The sequence below is a fragment of the Anser cygnoides genome, chromosome 3, assembly GCF_040182565.1.
Source record: "Anser cygnoides isolate HZ-2024a breed goose chromosome 3, Taihu_goose_T2T_genome, whole genome shotgun sequence".
Taxonomy (NCBI): Eukaryota; Metazoa; Chordata; class Aves; order Anseriformes; family Anatidae; genus Anser; species Anser cygnoides.
The window spans coordinates 35256086-35274638 of NC_089875.1; the positions used below are offsets into that span (position 1 = coordinate 35256086).

An 18553-nucleotide genomic window follows, 5' to 3' on the forward strand; every position below is an offset into this window, starting at 1 on the left:
TCTCTGCCAGGGGATGGTTGCAAGTCTAAATGAATAATAATAGATATCTCAGACAAGCTGCTCAATAGAAGTGACAAATGCTTCCCTTGGTGACTCTGACACAGTAAATGATGGCAGCCTTTCTGTTTAATATCTTGCCTTTTCTTAGCGCTTCTACAGGAAAAGAAAAACACCTATTCCAGAAAAAGGCTTTTTTTCTTGTTCTGAGAGCCATAGGAAATAAAAGATTCTCTTGCTTCAAGAGATCTCTTAAGAACTTCATTGTGTACAGCTATAAAACACAGTGGAAGTATAAAAACATATCTTACCTAAAATAATCAGTACAAGAGAGACAGTTACTAATTTTTCCACAGATACGTTACTGTTAAACATATGTACCTGATAGAACATCAGACAAATCAATTTCATCTGACTGTACTCCAATGCTGCTGTTGTATACATTTTTACAAGAAGATCCACTTATTTCCAAATCAAACAGAACTGGATCAAAAGGTGAACTATATAATCCGTATCTGCAAACAGAATAAGACAAACAGCACTATTTAAAGAATAAGAATTTTATATAAAATTATTTACAGAAAAAGGCCAAGTAGTTCACATAGAACTTACTATATTGCAAACCACTCTTTTCATTCAACTGATTTATCTTAATAATTACCATTTACTAATATTTCATTAAAATCACTTATTAGATGACCTTTTCATACAGCTTATGATGCTAAGTAACTCACTGTTACTAACTAGTTTTGGAGATCTAATACTGTCCTGAAAACATGACATATAATCACACACAGACACGAAAACTAGAATTACAAACTTAGTTAGCCACAGCAATATGCATGCCTGCACGTGGTAAATCAGCCATTTATCTGAAGTCAATAAAAATGAAGTTTTCCAGAACCGCAAAACAAATTCCAACGCAGCCTGTTCTTCCAGCTGAAGTTAGAACAAAAGGGGAAATGCTGCTAGTGATATCAATTAACACTTGCCAGTACTTTAAATATCTCAGCAGCAGAAAATCTCATTACTCCTTACTCTGGCAGTACTGTAGGGAAAAAAACAGACAATTGTTCAGGTAACAAGATGGCTGCAAACCAATTAGGCTTTTATATGCCAAGAAAAAAGGAAAATCCAAAGTAGTAACAAAACTGGCATTTTGTTGTTATTATTTTTTTTACCAATACCTACTACAAACAACTGAAAAGAGGAGCAAAAAATGGAAATCAGGACAAATTGTTACGCAGGAGTAGAAAAAAGACCACATCTCTATAGGAACAAAAATGAGAAACACACAAGACTTCGTAATTTGACAACTGGCAATAGCCAGAACAAGTTGGAAATATTTGCATAAACACACCAGCAACGACAACAAGTTTCTCCCTCCCCTGTTCTCCCCCTGCCTCGGAAAAGTTTCTCTTGTATGGCAGGCAAGGAAAGGTAATAGTTGGTAATGCTGAGAAGGCTGCAAAGTTCAAATGTCTTTTTTGATCAAGAAGTCACAGAACAATAATGATTACATGAATACTACCACACCAGCAGGATAGGACAAGTTCTAGACTATGAATGTTAAAATGCTTCCCTGCCGGCTGGGCTCAATGCTAAGATTGTAAATAGTCAGAAAACAAAGTTTTTATTAAAGGGCAATAATTGCTACCGAACTTCAAAAAGAGTGAAAAGAAAATCAAGGAATTACAAATAAGTCTATTTAATATATATTCCCCCAGATATACTACAAGACACCTGACACCTACAAGACAGCAGACTTAAAATGACAAATTTAGCCAAAGAACACCACATTAGATCAATCTAAGTTGCTCTTTGCAAGCATGTATTAAAAACAGCACATAAAACACATCTAGCAAGACTAACATTTTTGCTGTAGCAAGAAAATATGCCAGAGTCAAGTGGTGACATGAAATAAGCAAATGCTCAAAGACAAAATTCAGTAAGGCACCTTCACAGTCTGTTTTACATTTCAGAATTACGAACTCACTACATTAGGTCAGCTTGCCATTAACATTGATTACTTGAACGATTTAAGGAAAGAATTTGATTTATTACATTTGCAGGTGATAAAAACTAAAAAGAGACTACAAGAGCTTTATAGAAAAGGATCAAAATTCAAATGTACTGCACTAAGTTCTGTCAGAGAAGAGCTTGCTGAGTATTCTGTCAAGGCAGAGGTCTCACCTGGAATTATGTTTACAGTTTTGTGTACCACAGTTCACAGAAGACAAGCACCAAAGAAAACAGCTCAAGGAAATGGTATAAGAATGACAACAGTTCTGGAGAAAATGATCAAGATACAAACATCCTCTAAACATCCAAAATTTGTCAAGAAGTAAATAATCTGCTCTTTGCCATCAAGGCAGACAGGACAACCATTAACAGGCTTTAGTTGCAGCAGGAGAGATGACATAGGCAGAGGGAGACAGCTGTGGTAGGGAACATGAGGATCCAAGTATAACACCTAAGAACAAGTCTTAATCAAGTATTTATAGTCTTAAAAAAACAACAACAAACAAACAGAAAAACACAGCCCCTCTCAAGAATTTAGCTTACTACAATTTTAAGCTGATCTGAAGGTTCTGAACTAACATCTACCAGAACTCTTCTACCTTGGATCTTGCTTGACTTGGGGGACAAGTTTTGCCCATAAATCACAATTGAAAAGAGCTGTGTACCAGCAGCATGTTCAGATCATCACAATATGGCTTTGGAAACTGCTGAAAAACTGAACCACCAGAGATCTCCTTTAGATATTGCACATAAATCCAAAGTTAACGTGGCTAATCAGTTCAACATGTAAAAGATGCAACATCATAGCCAGAAATTACATGTCTATATAATTTAGAATAAGAACCTCCATTCCCAGTAAATACCCCAGGTCTTTACACGTAGCAATCTGGCCTTTCGTAGCAATTCTTTAAGTGTATTGTCAGCTTACATATAGTCCACAATTTCATGTAGCACTACACAGAAGGGAAACTATTTAGTGACAGAACGGAAACTATTTAGTGTATTTGATTCCCTCCCATACTCGAAAGATCATACTTTCTTAATCCTTATCTCAAAATAATTAAATACTAACTCAAGGATTGCACAACTTCAAACATTACGTACATTATCCATTGATTCGAAGTGCACTGTAAATTGCAAGATAGCAATTTAATTCATCTTTACCCCTGATCAGTCAAAACTAATATCTAGAGCTATATCAAATCAATACTGGAAAATGTGTTTTCTTTTAAACAGCCAACCCTCTTCAGAAGGCCAGAGTGTGGCATTAGACACTTTGCATGTTTGGCTTCATTAAGCTTACAATAACCACAACCCTTCATACCTTGTTTGAAGTAATGCTTCCATAGGTGTTAGGCGATCCTGCAACTGTCGGGACACAGCAGTTAACAACGACGCGCAAGCTGTACTACACCCTGCCAAATCTTCATCCTTTACATAATTCAGCAACACAAAGTACCAATACACTGATCCTGCATTAAAACAAAAATAAAATTAATTTCAGGTGAAACACGATGTGAATATTTCACTCAAAAAGCATACTATAAAACATAATCAATGGAAGTGACAGATGAAGTATTTTTTGTTTTGTTTGAGAGGGACTTTAATTGCTGTAATCATTAGTTTGTAGAAGTACTCTTTTCATTGGCTGGTTCATAACTGAAGAAGCTAAGATTCCCAAGAGATAATTTTGCATGTATTTCTTCCATTGCTTCTGTCCTCTGCTTTTACTAAACACAACAACCAAAATGCTCTTGACGCTTGAGATGCTAGGCTTTAGGTTCTGATCCCTCCAGAGCCATGCCTCATTCCAGATTCAACTTTTCCCCCTGTTTGTGGCCACTGTATCCTTATTCTGTATTTGTTGCAGGCATTTCTCCTTACAGATAACTCTGGGAGCAGAGTGCACGAGTTCTGCATGAAAACACAAATCTCTGCCTTCTCCTCTCCTTCCTCTGCACACTTCATATCATCAATAGCAGAATGTTAAATGTTTCTACCTTAGTAACACAATAAGTATTTTGGAATGCAAATAATCCTTCTTCAAGACCCCTTAGCGATGCCATGCCAGATGCAATTCAACATCATACTGTGAAAAACACAAAGCAGGCCTCACTACCCCAAAAACAAGTGTTTAAAGTCATCTTCTTATTCTAGCAAGCATTCAAAAGGCTTCAGTAAGGTGCTAACAGTACACTACAATACAGATCAGGAAGTAATTTAATTTAGTCTGTGTCCTTTTGGTGGAGAAATAACAGAAGTGGACTACTCTAGTTGGATGTTACTTGGATAGCCAGACTCCGTGGAATAAATTAGCTACTCTTCCAAAGTAACAGATTCGTGCCATCAGAATTTGTGGCTGCTAAAGACCTTTGAAAATTCTTGCAAAACTAACATGATGTCTCCTAAAAGTTTCAGTGCCTTAGCGCTCCAAGCAAGCTAATTTGCTTAGAATTCTACCATCTACCACCTGACCGCACCACTCCAATAAGCTGTTAGTACTAACTGAACAATTATGTAATTCCTATTTCACAAGGGAGTAAAACAAAACATGCCAAACTACCATACCCTCTATTTGTATGATGACAAACATTGTATACATACCACCTGTTGCAGCAGCAGGCAAAAGAGGCATGTTGTCAAGTAAAGCTTTTAGAAGGACAGATCCAAACCCCTGCTGACTTGGGTCACACCTGCCATTGCTATAAAGAAACACATAGCCAGACACATTAACGTTTAATGAAGTAAGAACAAAATATGGAATCTGCTGAATGAAGATGGAGATCGCCATCTTCACCATTAGATGAAGTTGAAAAATTGATTTCTTTGCAGTCATAATCTAACAAATTTTTCCTCAACAGAAAATCTTGTAGAACTGCTTGTTCATACGTTTAATGTCAAACAGTAACAAAAACATATATGATTCAGACTGCATGCAAAACCCCTAAATACATATTTAGAAAAAACACGTACACCTTAAATGAAATGGCACTCACCTGATGCATAATGCAAGAAACCGTGCACACTTGTGAGCTATGCTCCGTCCAGCTTCAAAGAAACAAACACGTATTATATCAGAGACGCATTTACGTGTTTTAGAAAGCAAACTGTCATTTCCTTCCTTTGAGCTGTAAAAACAAGTTGCATGTATCAGGCAATCATATAAAACTGTTTTTACACACAGCTGATACTGAGAAACAGTTATACTAACTTAAACACAATTTCTCTCTTACCTGCCAGGTCCATTTGAATACACTCCTGCTAGCCAACAAAGTGTATCTAGCACAAGACTCTGAGCATGTTCTGTGGTCAGACCATCATCTGTCTTTTTGCAAAGAGTAGTGAGCAGCTTCTCATGGAATTCTGAGAACTGTAACATGGCACACCGCTGAACTCTGGGGGAGGGATAAAAACAGAATTATCCAACATGGCCATTCTCCCATTAAGGCAGAATACAAAACTTGAAAGACACTTTAAGAACAGCAAAAAACCACCACCACACCAACAACAAAACAAACAAAAAAGATGCCTAGATGAGACTAAAACCAGTATATGCATATATGATACCCTCCCTGCACACATTCCCAATATTCCTATTTTCTGCTCAGAGAGCTTCCTAGGTTACAGTATATATTTAATAACCTTGGTGGATTTTTTCCCCTATTAACTTGTCTAGTAACTTCTAAACCTAAGCAGACTTTCATAGTCTACAACATTCTTTGGCAACTATTCATGCTTATTTACTTCCTGCTGCATTAAAGGACTTCTTGCTACTTCATTCAGGGCCTCCTCTTATTTCATAGCTCTGACAAAATCCATCACCAAAGGCTTTCTGGAAAATCAGAAACCTTTTAGAAATCACCTAGATCGTGTACAGATTTGTAAAACAAGATTTGTCTTTACAGAAGCCATGTTGATTCTTCTTGTATTTTCCAGTTGTCCACTGATTTTGTTCTTCACCACAATTTTGTACTGGAAGATTAGTAATGCCAAGAGGCTTACTCATCTGTGGTTACCTGAACCATTCTGTTACAGTACTCCTGTCCTCATGTTCTAAAGCATTCCACGGCAAGAAATTTCACTATCATTAGAAGTTCAGTTGTTTCATCCTGGAATACTCCTGGAATTCTTTGGTGAACACAAACCGGTCCTAAGCAATACTATTGTTCATCTTGTCAATTTGCTCTTACACAATTCATTAAATTTTAGAGACTTTTCTAAACGACACAGAGTAACTGAAGTTGTACATCATTATTTTTTTTTCCTGCCCTTGCAGCCTCTTTGTTTACATTACATTACAGCCAGTGCCACCATTGTGGCGTGGTAGCTGGTAATATAGATTAAAAGCTACATTATTCATATTTAGGTCTGTAATATCAATTCATGGAGACCTTACGCAGTTTTTGAGTGATAATTTGATAATTGAATTTGATTCCGAACACTTTGACAAATAATATACTATATGCTGAAAGAAATGAGAAAACGTAGAAATAAAAAACAAAGATATTTATTAAAAAAAAGTCTAAGATGGTACTTAAAAACAAGTCTGTCTAAATCATTTATCTAAATTATTAAGAAAATTGGTATTACTTTCATTTGCCTTTCAAGTCAGGCAAATAATCACTCAGTATTAAGAATTAATTATCTCTTTTTCTATCATAACTTGCACCACACAGTGCCCTCAAACTAATGACTTACTGGATTTCTTATATAATCTACATTTCATAAATCACTGTTTCAAGTTGTCATTTGAACTGAGATATTTTGAGAACTGAGTATTTCATGAGGACTGTATCTGAAGCTAATATTCCTTAGAATTAAAAACCACCTACTAACCTTTCCTTTGAAATTGAAGTTTTTTTAAATCTTCGAATTGTTACAGAGACTTCTTGAAGTAAATCACAGCCTCTAAGATTATCTGATTTTCTTGAAGAATTACTGGCTTCAATTTTGCTAGATGGTTTTTCCTGATGTTTGAGGGGAAAAAATATACAGATTTCAGGAACCACACTGTTCTTAGATTGTTGCAACTATGTATCTTGTTCAGAATACAGCACATACAGCTCAGTAAAATCTCTCAGTTTGAGTACTGAAATATTTACTGCTTGTTAGCAACAGCACAGTCATAAAAGCCAAGATTTTTTGAGCTTAAATGTAGTATTGTACATTATTGTACTTAAATGGGCTATTTTTGTTTGTGAACTGTTTTAATACAGAACAGTAAATTGAAAATATTGTTAAATTTGCTATTTTCTAACCATTCTAATCATTTGCACAAGAGGCACATCACATTATCCAATCTTACAACAATCAAGAGTAGAATACACACATACAAATCCTCACAAGAGGAAGAGGTTTATCAGTTACTGAAAACACTCAAGAAAACAGAAGTTTTTTTTTAAAATATGCTCATGATAGGAATGTGGCAGAACAGACCTTTTCAACTGAACTTTTAGAGAAGAAAACTTAAAGATGTTGAACTCTGATTCCTGAAAGCATTAACAGAGTGTAAATTCAAAAAAAAAAAAGAAGATAATTTTCCATGGATCTTAACTCCCCTAACAGCTGTTTTGTTTTCAGATGACATAAGCCATACCAAATCTACAACTTTAACACAGATGTCTTGGCTATTCAGTACCTTGCCTGCTGCAACTTTTGCCAACAAGGAAGCAAGGGAATGGCCCTTGTTAGTCTGAGGTTTTAGGGATGGTATTCTAACAACTGGCCTAATGCCACCGTTGCAGATTTCTTCTGTTCCTCTGTCATTCACTGCTTTAACATGAATTAAAAATGAGCGGTACTTGCCACCAGCCATGCCTGGAAGTGAAAAAAAGAAAAGAGGGATGTAGGGAGGAGAATTTATATAGGTTACTAGGACAAGTTGTAACAGATTTCAATTTCATAGTGTACACAAGCAAAGCTCAACTACATTACTTACAGTATTTTCACACCAGTTTGAAATTGTGACTCATTATTGAATTATCTATTGTGTTATATAGCAAAATTTGTCAATGTGAAGATAAATGCAAACCGAAGTCCAGCTACAGAAGTATGAGATGCACTTCAGTCATGCATACTTCATGTGACTAGCATAATAAACTATTTTACCTTTAACAAGCTTTGGACTTGTTAGTGTCAACATTCCAGCATGTCCTGACAGATCAAGTCCAGTAGCCAACCATACTGGACCACAGAGTATATCTTCTTTATGTTCCTCCAGAAATGGACACAACCTAAGACCTTTAAAAACATGAGTAATACAGACCTGAATTATGAATTCTTAAGTTATAAAATCTCATCCTTTGCATTAAAAATACACAATGTCAAACTGACCACTAAACACACAAACTGTACATTGAAAATCTGACAACTACTTTAGGTTCACTTGAAGTCTTTTCCCAGTGAGATCAGTAAAGGTAACTGACAGTTTTCGAAATGTTTTCAGGTATGTTATATGAATAATATAAATGCATCGAAGGACTTGGACATAAAAGGAAAAAGTGTAATGAAAGACTGCTGAAAGGACCAAGAAAAGGAATCTTATTTCTGGAACTGATTCACTCCTACTATGAATTTTCCTGTTCAGAGTCAGTAGCTCTCCTCAGTCAGATGCAATATGATTACCTTTCAGAGCATCTCTTGCAGATTTTGTGGAAGAACACTCATTAATAAAAATGGTAATAAAAACAGGCAGAGCAGGTCTGATATGACTGAAAGTTAACATGATTGGTTACGAACTCTTTACCATCTGTTTATAATTTTTCTGAGTTTACCGCGGCAATCTCTGTAAAAGCCAGGCAAAGTAAACTTCTGTCATAACTACATAAGAAAACCAAGTAAAATACTGCTGGAATAGGGCATTAGTGTAAGATAGAAAGGTACCGTATCAATCAACTTTATTTCTGAATTCAAATAAATACTAAACTGCTTTGAAGCACCAAAAACCTCCAGAGCAATGATTTTTTTTCTGACTTTGAAGTCATACAGCAAACAGACCAGTGAGAGAGGCAACACTGAGCAGGGCTGAGAAATAAGTATGTTTCAAATGGTTGAGAAACGTTTATGGAGAAATTCCAGTATATAATGAAAAATAATTTTTAAAAAGCTCCTATTTTAAACAAACTATAACAATTTAAGTAAAACTTACACTGTGGTTCCTCTACATCCATATACTGCATTTCTTCATTGAATTCAACTGGTCCTGGCTTTCCATTTCTCTCCGTTTCAATATTATGAGCTGGAGATAAAGGAAATGTGATCTGTCTGTCTACTGCTGCTTCTGAAGAACAAAAACATTAGTAAGATTTGTCAACATTGCTTCAGGTTCACAAAAAAACAGAAGCAGTAGCTTAAATTGCAAATGCATGAGCTTTCTACCCAAAACGCTACTGCTAATGTAAGAACAACAAATACACAAGGGTGTGTTTTTCATATTAAAATTGCAACTGAAGTTGCAGTAAAGAGTTAAAAAACATTTCCTTGAATGACCTGTAAACCACTTGCTTGAACACCAATCAAGTATTTTCTTCTAATAATCAACTGCAGATTACTCAAGTACTTAGATTCCAGTACTGAAATTTTGATAAACTAAACTGAAAATAACTGCATTTTTCACGCTGAACATCAGTATATTATTCTGATAACATCTGAGTACAGTTCTTTTTTCAATTAAATGGTTCTCATGAATCACAGATGAAGCGGACGTGCAAGCAAATAAACAAGAAGAATATACAGTGCATTAAGTGGCAGATCAAAACCATTAGTTCCAATCCAGAAGAATTATGCCTCTGACCTTCTTGTTATTACACATTGCACAGTTAACTGGCTCCAGGGGCCTTGTCATACAAAATATGACTGAATAAATTTTCTCCCCCTACTGATCCTCCTTAGGTCTCACTATCTTAACAATTCAGTTCCTTTCTCTCCTTATGGGGGGAGAGATGGGAGTTAACTGAACTTCAGTCTGAATATTTCATGCATTTTCAGGAGCCTCCAAACAATTCTGAATATTTCTTTTTTGCTGTGATTAGGACATTTTGGTTAATATCCAGCACAGATATAAGTCATCTAGGTTTACTTTTCCTTATACTGAAATCCTGTCTAACACCCTGTTACTTCACTCAACAGGGCACGGAAAAAAGGCAAATGTCATTATGGCCCTTTTCCAAAACACAAGATAGGAAACAACCACAATACAGTATTACTTAGGAGGATGTTGGTTCGCTGGGGCTTCCCAATCAACAAGAAAGAGAGACCTTGCAAAGGCTGCCTGGCAGGCACTCTCACATCTCCCAGCCCTTTCCAGGCTGCGTATGTATACCCTGCCCCCTGTTCCATGCTTTCTCCACCATACCCATTACAGAGAACAGCAAAGGCCATTACATTCCATGTAAGGAAGTGAAATGTTGACTTCTGGAAGAGTTTTTCAAGTCTTAAAGGAAAAAAAAAAAATCACCATTCTTTAGTGTTTTGCATCTGAGTTGAACATTGTCAGACTAATTTCAACACCCAGATCTGCAGACCCAAGACCAAATGGACTGAATACTAAAATTCATGCTGCAAGCAAAGTAGGTTCCATACAGAAAGGCAACATGGTCTGTCTGTCCTAATTTTTGCTTTGATAAAACAAAATGCTGCTGCATATTAAAATGTAGCTATTACTTCAAGCATTAAAGAGAGGAAGAAGCAGCAAGAACATCTGACTGTTGTCCTGTGCTCACAGCTAGCACTGCTTATAAAACTGCTAAACCTTCCTGTACACTGAAAGAATACACTTTCTCCAAGAAAGTCACTATGTTAGAGTATTTTATTCTTGCACAAATACCAGTTCATAGTATTTCTATAAGGAGGCTCTCCAGAACACCTTTTTCTTGTTAGGTACTGGGGGATGCTACAGCGTCAGTAGTTCTAAGAAAGCACGTCAATGATTTTTGGTATGCCCATGTTCCCTTTTAAAATTTAAAGCTCTGTTACCCTTGTTTAACTGGGGTGCTGTTACTTAGCATTACAATTAAAAGGGAAAAAAAGAGCTTGTATTATCATGTTTGCTGTTCTCCCCAACACATTTCATATCAATAATATCTGACAGCAAGAGTGAGTCCTCTGAAATACTGAGTTCCTGGAAGCTTTTCAGAAAGAGGTGGCCAGATAAAGATCACCAATTAATGCCTCACCAAAAGGAATACCTTCTGCCCTGAGGAGACAGAGCAAGAGGACATGCAATGAACACTCTCACCACAGGAAAATCTCAATGAAGGCACAAGCTCTTCCACACCAATGAAGTGACTTTGCACTTTATTCTACCCCCTTACAGGTTCCCTGAGAGCTAGTAAGATGCAGAGTTCAGCTAGGAGTCTTCCCAAGGCAAGAGCATTCATATCTTTGGTCTACCCTGTCAAGGCTGCAAGGAACGTACAACGAAATCATACTGCAGTCTTCACACAGCCTAGTTAATAAGCCAGATGATGAGAGAATTCCCAGGGAAACCAGGTCTTATCTAGTGTAATCAAAAAGAGCCTCGCAATTTTCTCTTACACATCCAAGTGGCACTAGCAAATAATCTCCTTCAGTGAGCCAGAACAATAATCTCCTTTAGCCTTTTTGTTAGGATATATTTAAAAAAGAGCAGCGTTTGTTTCAGCTGTCTATTTTTACAATGCATTACAATTGACAACATATTTATTTTAATAACTGGAGGATTCAAGCAATACAGAAAAACAACTTGTTCAACCTTTTTAAACTATGCACTTTTATATGTATAAAATTCAGTATTTTGGAACTGTTTATCGAGTTTGTTTTCCCGATTTTCCTTTGAACATGTTAAGTGAAAAAAGAACATGATCCTGAGAAATAGAATGAAATAAATAAAAGATGAAAATATTTGCATAATTTCAACCAAATCTTCTAGCATACCTCACAGAGAATAAGGAGATTGAGCAGAAAAAAAAAAAGTTGCTGAAGAGATCTTACGTGCTTTCTTACCATTGACTTTCCCTAAGCCTGGAGCTTTATTTTTCAGTAAAGTCACTTGGATCTGGGGAATGTTTGTGATGTTTGAGTTCAAAACAAACTTGAAGTCCACATGCCCAACCATACAGGCTTTTGGAAGAACCAGTTCAAAGACATGCTCATCCCAGCTGTTGCTGTCAGGAAACAAGAAAACAATGACCCACTGTTAAGACTGAGATCAAGCAGACAGTGTTAACCAGTGCATCCTCCACCTATGCATACATTCTTTAAAAAATGAAAAAAACTATTTTTCATTAGTTAACATACACACCAATTTCTAAAGTAAAAGCCTTTCAAGCTGTGACTGACCGGCTTCACTTCGTAAAGAACACTTTAAAGGTCATTTAATAAAATAAGGGAGGGTGAGTCAAAGATTGGATAAAAGCAGCAGTGAAAAGATTCCCTGTTATCTTCATTACAGTCCTGCTTCCATATTACTAAAAATATCAGTTTCGTTTCTAGAAAAAAAAATAAATGAAAAAAACACAACACTAAAAAACGATCTTCCAGTTGCTGAACGGTATAAAAGCATGAAAGTAACTGCCTTGCAATCTTATAAGTTGGTCTTCTGTATTGGGAAGCGTTAAACATGGTCACTCTTCAGTACTACAACAGCTGCATCTAGGAGGCTCAAAACACTAATTTGGAAAAAAAGTTTATTTTTTAAAAATACATCTGATAATTTATACAGCATGAGAAGTGCTTCTTACCAAGTATAACACACTTATAACAGATTCCAGGTACACATAAAAAGCTTAGTTTTAACTCCTGTTTACAAACAGAGCATTTGCCCATTTCTTCCAATGGATAGAAGTGACTTACAGAACACATCCATTTAAGAAATTGTAAGCTTTATCTTTAAAAATCAAGGTGTAATACTTCTCATATGTTTGCATGTTCCTATTGTCTGCCTACATGCATATACATATATTAATTACTAACACTTTCTAGTATACCACAGGTCACAACCGAGGTTATCATAATTATTTGATCTTATTAAACCATATCTACTTAATTTTATACCACCGAACAAAGAAGAGGAGTTAAAAAGAAGTGTTACAACAAAACAGCAGAGTATATTGCTGAAGTAATTTCTACATGATACAAAGGGACTACAATTTCAATACTTTCATTTCTAGTAATATTAAAATAGGATCATAAAAATGTATTTTTAAAAATAAGTGAAGATATAACAGGTATTTCCTTTCAGATAACAAAAAGCATTCCTAACATGGATCTACACCCTGGTAACCTGCTCTAGTTGGAGGTGTCCCTGCCCATGGCAGGTAGGTTGGAACTAGATGGTCTTCAAGGTCCCTTCCAACGCAAGCTGTTCTATGATTTTATGATCAGAAGAGACTTACAAGGAAACTCTAAGACACTGGATAAGTAATCTTTTTTTTTCTTTCTGCTGAAGTAAACGAGATCAGTCCTTCAAACTCATTTTGCATATTGTGGAAATTTAGAATTAACCACCAAATCTGAGAATGGTTTCATTCTCCCTTCAATGACTTTTTCGGAAGTGAACCATCTGCCTTCTCTAGCATCGTTTCCACCTCAGCAATCCCAGATGCACTGAGACCTCTGACAACGAAGAGAGAATTCAGGGGCTTCATTGCAATGGCAGCAAACAGCAGCCTGTCTCAGAAAAGCAGGGCTGGCAAACTAGTGAGCGGGCAGAATGGCAGTACTGTTCATGCTATGGCAGAAAACTTCTAGGCCAAGAGGAAACTAGAAGCCAAGAAGCGTAAACAGCATTTGCAATTCAGACAAACATGGTACAAACCACACTGTTGTACACCTCTAGTTATTTACCGCTGATCACACAGAAAACCAGTAACAGGATTTCTGAAATTGCATGCCAGCTTTCCAGAAGCAGCAGTATCAGAAATTATTTATTTTGGGGGCTGGTCAAAGATGGACAGAATACAGCTTGTGGCTTTGATTTAAGAAGCAACAGTAGAGCATTTTCAGCTAATGGTACAAACTCAGATTGAAAAATAATGAAAATTCATCCTACAACTCCAGGGAGAAGACTGTTAGCAAGCATTAACACTAAAACCATGTCCAAATCATTCATACCTTTCCTCTGTTCTGTAAGATATTTAGCCCACTACGAAACAGGCAGAAATTTGAAGTTTTTTTTTTTTTTTAAATGTGTTTGGATATTCCTATATGGGTCATGTAAAACATGGAGCGAATGAGACACTCAAAGGAGCATTCAAAAGCCTTCTGAACTACTAAGTAATATTCTGCTCAAACAGTTTAAACCAAACCTCTGGCACAAGTAGAGAAATGAATAAAAATCACGTGGTCTCAGTTGCCTGTTGTACTCAGTGTGTTGGAAGATGCACACTGCCATACCAAATTAGAAGGACAATTTCCTTACTCTAGAAATATTTTTTGAGACAAGTCAGTAGCAGACGCCCTAAAGGAAGTTTTAAGTATCTCTCAAAAAACATATAGGAAATAATGGCCCTCCACGTAGGTCTCACGTTAATCTCCAATAGCAAAGAGATCTTCTCATACCTGTGGCAATGAACAATCTAATGTCATGAATGAAAAAAATCTCCCTTTTAACCAGTTTCTGAATTCCCCATCTCTCTGTTAAGCACATCCTTACAATCGTGCAAATTTTCAAAGACGACAAAAAAATCATTTACTTCCTCGTTATTTTCTCAATATTTCAGTATTTGCACTCCATATGTAACTTTTCTCTGATAGCCTGAGTTACTTTAACAACTTTTCTCACCTTTGGAACCCTTCTAATTTTGTAGTATCTTTTTAAAGAAGAACACATAATCAAGACTATGTTCTAAATGCAAACGTACCATCACTCTTAGAACTACATGTTTTCCAACACCCCTCTTCATACCTTTTCTAAAACATCTCATTAATGTTTGATCTTCCACTACAACTCAGCTTTACGCTGCACATCCATTTCCAGGCAATGAACATTGGAAACCACATGAATAGCTAACTCTTCCTTCTTTCACTTATTTTCAAAGTATGTCTGTGTAAGTTGAATACATAAGACATTTCCCACACTTGAAAAAAATCGAGAAAAAAAAACAACACAGGACACTCAGATGTCACTGTTTTAGCAAAAAAAACACTAGGAATTCATGTACTTTTAAAAAATAATTCACCCAATTTAACATTCAAGTTACATTTCCACTGAATAGGAAACATTGATGTTTAGATGATAATTCGTATGGTAAATCAGATTCTGCTTTTTCACTTTTCTTTGTTATATAGCCTTTTAAAAGTAACAAAGTAGGACTGAAAAAGTGTAACATAATGCCCTTCCCTGAAACACATTTATAGTTTTATTTCCTTCTAGCTATTTGGGAAGCAGAAGAACTACCTTATCAAATTGCATTACTCATCCCTCTAAACCTGTAATCCCACATCTTGATAAGAATCAGCATAAGACACTCAAAGAAAAGATAAAAGAAACCTCATATTAAGTCAACAAACCCCGAAATCAAAAAGTTTCTTCACAGATATCTTTTAATTAAAAACTAACTTTGCTCTCAACCTTAAGAACCTATACTTTATCCTACAAAGGGACTGTAATTTGATCATTTTCTAAACGTGTCATTCAGCAGCTGTTAAAGTTCTCCATTACTAAAACAAAATTTTCAACTTTACCTCTATATATTCCTATTTTACTTTGCAGCAGGAGTAATACTTTTCTTCTAATTCAACAAATATTAGTAAGATTTTTTATTTATTTTATTCATATTTTAATTCACTTTGGTAGATTTTTACTTTTTCAACCGTTGCTGGACACATTGGATAATCAATAGTTGTAACTGGAAGTTATTTTGCATGGAAGGGCCTCCTTTCCACTTGGCACAAACAGAGTATTTCACTCACGCAAAGCAAAATCACAAGATAAAGATGGCTTTCAAAACCTATAACGTACTGCAAGTTTTTAACCATAGTTTATGAATATTTAAGTTAAAGCAAGTTCAGTTTATGTTAGGTGTCAGCCCTGGAATGCCTGCAACCCTTACCTTCCAGACCTGTTTCCCCATCTGAAACGTCTCATTAACACGTGCTAGCTTTCACTTATTTCACATCCTTTTTTTCCCTTCACATATGATCTCTAGCTCCCCTAGTGTCTTTGGGCTTTTTGTTTCCACTCGATGAGCAATTTAGGTTCTGCATTAATATCTAAAACTTATACATCAGTGGGATGGATGTGTAACAGCTTAATCCAAAACACCTTGCAGTACATTATTACACACTTCTCTTCAAAAACACACTACACAACTCATATTTAAACTTTGTTTTTCCAAGTATTTTTCAGAAAAAAAACCACACATACAAAACTACTTTAGCTAGGTTTTAACCAACTCCTCAAGGAGACTGCAATACTGCTGTTCCAGCCTCTAAAACCCCAGAAGAGTTCCAAGTTCACACACATACTGAATCAGCACAATTCATATCAGTGGAAATATTGCCTACATTTTAGCACAGCAAAGGCACTATATTGGCTCAAGTAAACATCTCACATATAAAGAAAATTTTACTTCACAAGAGCAGATGGAAATCCACACTCTATTTTCACATTTTAAGATAAACAACGTGGTTTAGGACAACTATTACATTCATTTTGGCACCCAGAGCTTGCATTTTCTGACTAAAAAATTGCTAAGAATTTGTGTATACATAAGAGTGAATCAGACTTTTTATAGAACAACAAGAATACCTAATTCTGGCAAATATGCTTGTCTAATTATATAAGGAAATACAACTTTGGTGTATAAAAAATACAAATTCAAAATGTGATTTTTCAATTTGTTTCAAGGTCCATTACGACAACTACTGCATGAAGAGCTTCCTTGCAAACTATGAAATAAGGACCGGTATCTTTGAAAGCACACACTCTTAAACCTGCACGCTATTTAAAAGCAATGAAATCACTTGAAATTTGTGATTACACCAACTACACACGCTTGTTAAGCAATACACACAATTCTTTTTTGTACCATTACCCTATTTACCTGTCTGTCTGTAGCTTCCAAGTTCGAGTGTGCTGAGCTGCATCTCCATGGTGCTGCTGGTGCAAATGCTGAGGATGCCGCCTTTGCTGCTGCTCTTGCTGGACTTCTACCCAACAGGGAGGGACAGTGGCTGAAAATCGTGGTGTCAAGGTCTCAAAACGGGTCAGTTCTACCAGGGACGTCAGTGTTTCAAGGGAAAATGGCTGGTCCACCAAAAGATCAACTCCTGAATAATTATAGAACATATATATTTGTTACACAGATGTATTTATTTCCCAGAACATCCTATAAACTGTTTGAAATATAACCAAACTGCTATAAGTGAAATTAACGTCTGTGTGACACAAAGATTAAAAAAAGTGCTAGCACTGAAGCCAGTGTCCTTTGAAGCTAACTAATTTGGAGTAAGTTTTCTAAGTATTGAGATCTCTGAGCATGCTGTCTGAGATTCAGTCAGAAGCATCCCAAGAAGTAATTAGCCAGCTACACTTTGATAATATAAAGCTGATTAAAACATTTTTATACCCTTACGGACTCAGAGAAAAAAAAAAAGTTTTATATTCCATGAAAACAGGCACACGGAATTACTATGTAATCAAAATATTTTTATCACTGTTGTTTAAGACATTGCTTTGGCACCTGCTTATCGATGCAGACGTATTTTATGGTAGATCAGTAGAATGTTTTGGAAGCTCTCAGTTTAGCTTAAAAGAGGAATAAAGGAAAAACAAGCATGCTTTATATAATGCACTTAAAAGACGCCGTTCCTGAACAAGTATCTTGCCTTCATATTCAAGTCTTGCCCTGAGGAAACAGGTTTACAGGATAATAATCTAGAACTCTAAAATATAATTAGGTTTCCTCAAACATAAACATTGAAAATATTAGGGAAAATAAGATATGCGTAATGTCCATTTTCTTAGATTTCGAGCATTTTCCCTTAAAAATGTGTTTCAGAAAAAAACTTCTGGTTGTAAAGGAAAACTTACCACCAAAAGAAATGCCACTCCCTCAGTGCAGAGACTGAACATAGAGACTATCTTGCAAGCAAGCATGAGTGAAATCAGAGTAACAACAAGATCACATCCTCCAGCTTAAGAGGAGGAAACACACACAATTCCTCCAGAAAAGTGAAGAAGCTCAAGATGAGAGACCCAGGGTCAGGCAGAAAATTCACTCATACTGCAGAAGCTGTAACTTCTGCTTTTTAGCCTATGAGGCGCAAAAACGCTGAAAAGATTAAAAATGCCTTAGAAATTTAATAATACAGAAAACACCTTTGATTTTATTTATCTTTTACTGCCAAATATGAACCTTAACTGTGTGACATTGCAACAAGAACTGAGATCATAGCTCAAACTGTGTTTCAATTCAGTATTTCAATAGATTGGATTTTTTTTCTAATTTGCTCTCCTTCCCCCTCCAAAAGAAACAGTTACAGATTCACAACAACCATATAGATCAGGCCCTGAAGCTGAAAAATTAAAGACTTAAGTATGCTTGACAGCACT

General features: G+C 36.0%; 1 protein-coding gene across 8 annotated transcripts in view; it reads right to left on the reverse strand.

Moving 5' to 3' along the window:
* BIRC6 (baculoviral IAP repeat containing 6) overlaps positions 1–18553 on the reverse strand; it is a 177263-nt gene that overhangs the window by 117207 nt on the left and 41503 nt on the right. For all 8 annotated transcript variants that reach the window (XM_066993893.1, XM_066993895.1, XM_048047739.2 and 5 more), the window contains exons 12-22: positions 17043–17268; positions 12001–12161; positions 9167–9298; positions 8128–8259; positions 7658–7836; positions 6856–6986; positions 5253–5414; positions 5016–5147; positions 4624–4721; positions 3344–3491; positions 379–512 (exon numbers count right to left, since the gene is read on the reverse strand). In XM_066993893.1, the coding sequence (XP_066849994.1) occupies positions 379–512; positions 3344–3491; positions 4624–4721; positions 5016–5147; positions 5253–5414; positions 6856–6986; positions 7658–7836; positions 8128–8259; positions 9167–9298; positions 12001–12161; positions 17043–17268 (1635 nt within the window). The remainder of the gene's footprint in view (positions 1–378; positions 513–3343; positions 3492–4623; positions 4722–5015; positions 5148–5252; positions 5415–6855; positions 6987–7657; positions 7837–8127; positions 8260–9166; positions 9299–12000; positions 12162–17042; positions 17269–18553) is intronic.